At 41.7% G+C, this 6582-nt stretch overlaps 1 protein-coding gene across 2 annotated transcripts; it reads right to left on the reverse strand.

Annotated features, from left to right (window-relative positions):
* Positions 1-352: 352 nt before the first annotated feature.
* On the reverse strand, positions 353-2920 carry LOC147642264 (uncharacterized). Of its 2 annotated transcripts, XM_086804542.1 has the most exons (4): positions 2628-2920; positions 2438-2507; positions 2146-2344; positions 353-2031 (listed from the first exon to the last, which is right to left on the reverse strand). In XM_086804542.1, exon 4 carries the CDS (start codon positions 1966-1968, stop codon positions 910-912), a length of 1059 nt encoding a protein of 352 aa, XP_086660668.1. In that variant the 5' UTR covers positions 1969-2031; positions 2146-2344; positions 2438-2507; positions 2628-2920; the 3' UTR covers positions 353-909. The 2 variants fall into 2 exon arrangements, with proteins under 2 accessions (XP_086660668.1, XP_086660662.1); XM_086804536.1 differs by lacking the exons at positions 2438-2507; positions 2628-2920 and having other exon boundaries at positions 2206-2344.
* Positions 2921-6582: the final 3662 nt, after the last annotated feature.

A 6582-nucleotide genomic window follows, 5' to 3' on the forward strand; every position in this document is an offset into this window, starting at 1 on the left:
GCACTTGTGCACCAAAATTTTGACCATTGGCTATAATTACAATAGAGGGGTGCACTTGTGCACTAAAATTTTGACCATGTGATGTAAAAAAAGAGGCTTGCCTACAAATCTCACACAACACCCTACTTTTGGTTGTATAGAGATGGATTGTGTTGCACACAATCACTCCCCTAAAAAGCCACATTATTAATGTAAGCGATGGGCACCATTTTTCAAACTGAAGTATCTTTCAAAAGGGGGCTTTTAGATTTCACAAGAAGGGTGGATACCCTCCAAAAGATACTTTAATTTTCATTGCAAGAAGAATGGATCAAAAAAGTGTGCTCCAGAATGAAATTTTGAGACCCATGGAACCTCAACGATACTTTAATTTTCATTGCAAGAAGAATGGATCAAAAATTGTGCTCCAGAATGAAATTTTGAGACCCATGGCACCTCAACGAGAACTTGCATGTATCCTTATTTTGGTCTTCGATTGTAAGCCTAGTAAGGAAACGAATGCAACGAGGAACTTTAAAAAGAAGATGTGGTCAAAAAGAAGTTCTAGTTATGTGGGAACAACAAGTGTGACAGAGGAAATGGTGGGGCAAGCTAGTGCTAGCATTATGATTCATGTGTATAGGACTTGAGGGCCTTTATAAACAGGGCAGGGAGATGGACAAGGGAGACTCCTTGTCTAGATGAGAATGGTGGGGGGATCTCCCCTTTTTCTTGGCCTGTCCTCCTTCAAATATTTTTAAAAGAAAGCGTGGTAAAGCCCCTTAGATTGATCACCATCCGAGCTCGGCCAAAACAAGTGATGAATTAATTCATTCAAAATTCTTACCAGTAGCCCCTAGTACTAATCGATGAGTATTAGCACAAATAATGTGTATTACAACGATAAGCACCCACCATTTCATCGACTCATCATCCAGGCCCTGGGTCGTTGAATTGAGAGAAATCTGGCCAGGTTCCTCCGGGCAGATAAACGAAACCATCTCCAGCTCCATTGAAAAGACCTTCGGAGATCAACTGCCAGTCATAAGGATTAGTAGCAGTTGCTTCACCTACTTCCTGTTTAATCTCGTTTCTGGAGAGGGATTTGCCACTAATCGTGGGATTAGCTCCTTCATTATTGTTGTTGATGGTGGGACTAGGACCAGCTGCAGCTTCGTTTGGGAGCAAATCTCTGTCGTTGGAAGGGGGCGGCAAGAGGCCGTTGTAGTTGACAACATAGCTTGGCGCCTCTTTGCTGTATTGGTTTAAGGGGGGCAAGCTGGTGGAGTAGCTAGAGTAGAACTGCGGTAAGTGCCGGGCTTCTCCATAGAAGTTGCTGCCTGGTTGGTGACCCGATGAAGCGGCGCCCGTGGCGGCGCCGCCATGTTCTGAAGCGTCGCTGCCGCCATAATCCAGAGTGGCGCCGCCGCAGCGATCATCGCTTGAGATTATTTTGCTTGAATTTACTCTCCTCGACGAGTCGAAAGTGTACAGTTGCGGTTCAATCCTGGCGAGATTCGTAGACATTTCTCCCAGAGAAGCGGCGGCGGCGGAGGAGCTGACAGCTGAAGCTACCTGGTTGTTTTTCAGCGTTTCAGCATTGATTTCCAGTTGGGCGCGGGCGACTGGGGCTGGAGATTTGATCTGGTACTGCTGCTGTACTGTCAAAGCTTGGGAGGCGGCGTCGGAGTCAGAATTGGCTGCGGCTAGTTTGAGCTTGGAGCGCTTGTTCTTGCGCAGACCACCGCCCACGGGGACGTTACGGAGGGCGCCCCCTGCGGTCCAGTAGCGCTTGCAGTTCTTGCAAAAGTAACGGGGCTGGGAGAGGCTGTAGTTGTTGTAGTAGCAGAACTTAGTGTCGAGGGATCCGCAGCGCGGGCATTTGAGCACCTGGCTGGGGTGCGGGGCCTTGGCAGAAGGGTGGCGCTCGCCGGAGTGCGCCAGCGGAGGCGGCGTGGAGGCGGTGCCGAAGGAGGAGCATGCAAGCATCTCACCGCTAGGATCAGGAGGAGGAGGAGGAGGAGATGGAGCCTTGAAGGCTCCAGCTTGTCCCTGTAAAGATACACACAAGGCATTAGCTAAATCTACAAGCTAATCTCGCCAGAATCCTCTTACACTGAGGACGTAGAGACCACGCACACACTATCAAAGCAAGAGATTACATACAAACTGCAGCCATCAACAAAACTGCAAGGCAATGGTCGGACAAGGGCTACAGCGCCTCACTATCATGGAGAAACGGCGCCGCAACCGCCAGCAAGGGCTGATCTGCAGGGAGCTCTAACTTCTAGCTGTAGAACAGCGTCTCATGGTTTCTGCAAAACGCAAGCGATTTGTCTGATCTGTTTACGTTCTCCTTCAGGACCTAGATGCAAAATCATGGGATCAAGTGAACAGGCATTAGAGCTGGAAGCATAATCATGTACAAATCTTGCTTTCTGTCGAGAGGTAATCTCACCTGAAACAGAAGCTGAGTGCTGATAATTGTGTTGATTAGCTCTCTGATGCTAGTAAACCTTCTCTGCATGCTACTCATTAAAAGAAAGCACAGTAAAAATCACACTCACCATGCTAGAAGACCTTCTCCATCTCCTGATTTAAAAAAAAAAAACACAGAGAAGCACTCTCTGCATGCTAGTAAAACTCACTCTGTCCATGCAAGTGAACCTTCTGCGGATGCTAGCAGACCTTCTCCATGAGCGTTCTCTGCATAATATATTGCTAGTAAAAAAACTCACTCTCTCCAAGCTAGCAACCCTTCTCTCTCTGTACCGCTGACATTGACGGAGACAAGGTAGGCGGTGGTGGACAGACTGCGAGAGGTAACGATTTCCTAGCTCGACAAAACAGCACAGCTTGTTGTCCGACAGACGACGCACGCCATGAAAAGTCTACTGCCCAAGCTCTCCAACGAAGAAGATGACCCCGACACCACACGCACTTTTGTCGCCCTGTTGGCAAAAAGATAGCGCATCCTCAGCCTCCCCTACCGTCCGATCCCAACCGCATCCTTCCCCTCCCATTCGTCCACGTGGTCCTTACTCTTCCCCATCCTCCCCCTCCCATTCGTCCACGTGTTCCTTACTCTTTCCCGTCAGCAAAAAAAAAACCCTCCATCATTTATTTGCCCCATTTGCATTTGTTTTTCGCATTTTAATGCAACTCTTGTCGATTTATCTCTCTGTCAATTGGCCCACTTTGCCTTGCAAGATATTTACATGCTTGAACATTTTTGCTAAATTGCCATTGTGACATAATCCATTCTACTCTCTCTCTCTCTCTCTCTCTCTCTCTCTCTCTCTCTCTCTTCTCCCCTACCCCCCCCAAACAAAAAAAAATCCCAATTATCAACCCTAGTGGGCTTCACAGTTTTGCCTACAAGATATTTAAAAGATGAAATTCAATCCCAACACTAACCCACACCTTCTTACGTGGAGGTGCTGGGTGCTAATCTACCCACTCCTATAGTGGAAGACTCGAAGTGATGACCATGTAATTTCAATACCCATTTCACATTTAAAAATAAATAAAAATTTCTCTCTAAAATGATGAAATTGAATCCCTCTCTCTCTTCCCCTGGTCCCCTCCCTCCCCCAATATTTCCCAATTATTAACCCTAGTGGGCTTCAAAGTTTTTCCCCTCTCACCCTTCAAATATCTCATCCCCATCATACATCTCTTTCAAAAGAAAATTTCTCCACCCTTCCCAATCTCATACTGCTCCTTCCACCGCTCAACTCATGATGGGACTCCCAAATCAACTTGCGTCTTCGTATTACAAACCATTGATGTACACACAGCCGGACCCCTCTTCATTTGTTGACAACGCACATACTCGCATGCCTCTAAAGACATTTCCAACATTTCGATATCATCTCTTATCCAATCTATATGAGATAAATCAAATATTTCTTTCATGGCATTTCAAGCCTAATGAGCTTAGATTCCACCCTTTAACAAGGGGATATGCCTTGCATCCAAACTTTTCCACTACTACTTCTTAACATTCTTAAAATAATATTTGATTAAGTGTTTATCTTGTATTGTAACGTTCTACCTACTTCTCAAGTACATTCACAAACATGATGTAGAGCACTCTCTTTGTTCAAACTCAAATACTATAAGAATAGGTTTACACCATTCTTTCAATGTGAAAATGCAAAATGACTTGAAGAAATGACATAAGCTTTCTTTAAAGAACTAATGAATTCATAGATGAAATGTAAAATGACTTGAATAAATTACTTCCAAGGGGAGCGGAACAAAGTCCCCATTCAGAAAAGAGTGTTTGCACAACCGACAAGGCAATAAGAGCTCAAGGACAAGCATGTATTTAATGGACAAATACCACCATAGCAAGTATGAGGTTGGCAACTTTTACTTCAACTCTATAGGCTTCAAGATAAAGAGAGATTTATAAGGTTGAATCATAGAAATGACCACTAAGAAAATACAATAGAGACTTGAAAAATATATCTTTCACATGTACACACTTTGTATATAAACCTTATTCAAAAACCCTCACCTTTGCATGATATGATATCATACAAACTTTTGGATGATGTCCTTGACACACATCACACACCCATGCTCGTCATGAGCACAGTGTAAGTGTGCACATGCATGCATGCATGTGTGCATGCGTACATAAATGTGTGTGTGTGTGTGTGTGCATGTGTGTGTGTGTGTGTGTGTGTGTGTGTGTGTGTGTGTTATGGTGGCTTATTTATCAAGTTCTTAAATGAGAGATATAAGTATAAGTTTCAAGTCCTATTAACTACACCTTTGTGTAAGTCATATGGATTGTAGTTTGCTAGCTTGGTCATGATGTTAAAAGACTCATCTCTCTCTTGCTCTGCACACACGTGCACGCACATATGCACACATACACACACATGCATGCATGCACACATATACACACGTGCACACACTCACACACACACGTGTATATAATGTAAACACGCATACACTCACACAAATATAAGACTAATACCTTTGCCAATAACAATGTGTATATGGTGCAAACACACATACACACACAAACATAAGATTAATGCCTTTGCCAATAACACTGTATCATCTTGATCTTTAATTTTATTTATGCCAATAATAATCAAGTTGCTTCTCTTTATTAAAGCACCTTTTTTCTAGCATCTATTTTTTATTTTCCAACAAACAACCATACACAAAGGCACTAAAAGATGGGCGTAATTAAATGGGTCCATATGGCTTATTTTCCAACAAACAACCATACACAAAGGCACTAAAAGATGGGCGTAATTAAATGGGTCCATATGGCTTATTTTTTAAGAAATTAAAATTGCATCACTTGTTCTTTAAAAAGTGTAATTAGAATATATTTTGAATGCTTTAAATTGTAATTAGGACATGTAGACTTACGAAAATTGTGCCTTCACATAAAAATGTTGTCGAAGATTCTTGTAAGGCTCATCCTCCTTGATTTTTTTATTCAAAATGTCATAGTGTACATGCTCATAACAATATAGAAAAGTACATCTAGTGCAACCAATCAACATGAATTCAATTTACTAACTAAAGATTGATTGCCATTGATAAACTAGATTGGCATAGAGGCATGGTGACACTTGCACCACTATCACAAATGTTTCTTGCTCATTTATAAGAATATATGGTATGGAAGGTCAATCGGAGTGCTTTTTCCTTTAAATCTCTTAAATCCAGGAATGGGCCCTTCTCTTTTGATATTTGAGCAATGATTTTAAGCAATACTTTTGAATGCATTTATAGCTTTAAGGAACAATTTAATAAAATGTTGATGGAAAACATGCACTATATCTTTAAGGAACAATTTAATAAAATGTTAATGGAAAACATGCACTATAGCCTTTAATTTAAAAGAGAAACTCATGCTTATCTTATGACACACCTATTAGATATGTATTGTTTGTATCTATATGTATGTAAGTATGTATGCATGCATGTATGAGTGCATGCATGCATGTATCTATATGTAAGTAAGTAAGTACGCATGCGCACGCATGTGTGTGTGTGTGTGTGTGCGTGTGTGTGTGTATATGTGTGTGTGTGTGTGTGTGTGTGTCACGTTACAATCTCTAGTTAAGTACGTATGTAAATATCATATCTTACAATGTCTAGTTAAGATATTTTGATTTATAAAAAATGCTTTTAATCGTTATGTACATTTTCCTTGTTTTTAGCCTTCCCTAAAGTATGAGGATCATGAGATGGAAATAAATTAGGAGACAGAGCACATCCTCTTAAGTATTGTAAGTCATTTTGTTTTTACAATTCTCATCCCTTTGGGGAAGGCTTAAAAGCCAGCAGGTGTAAGTAAAAGCATAATTATTCAATTAGAACAAATCAACTAGATAAGATCTCTCTCTCTCTCTCTCTCTCTCTCTCTCTCTCTCTCTCACACACACACACACACACACACACACACACATGCATGCATGCACGCACGCACGTATTCATATATATACATATAGATACATATGTAATATGTACGTCATAAGACAAGCAAAGCAAAATTGGTCTTTTAAATCAAAGGTTGTAAGGCCTCAATTGTCTTTGTACCTAACAACATGCTTGTTTTCCATT

The sequence above is a fragment of the Cibotium barometz genome, chromosome 1 (genome assembly GCF_041138505.1).
Source record: "Cibotium barometz isolate CiBa-2024 chromosome 1, ASM4113850v1, whole genome shotgun sequence".
NCBI classification, from domain to species: domain Eukaryota; kingdom Viridiplantae; phylum Streptophyta; class Polypodiopsida; order Cyatheales; family Cibotiaceae; genus Cibotium; species Cibotium barometz.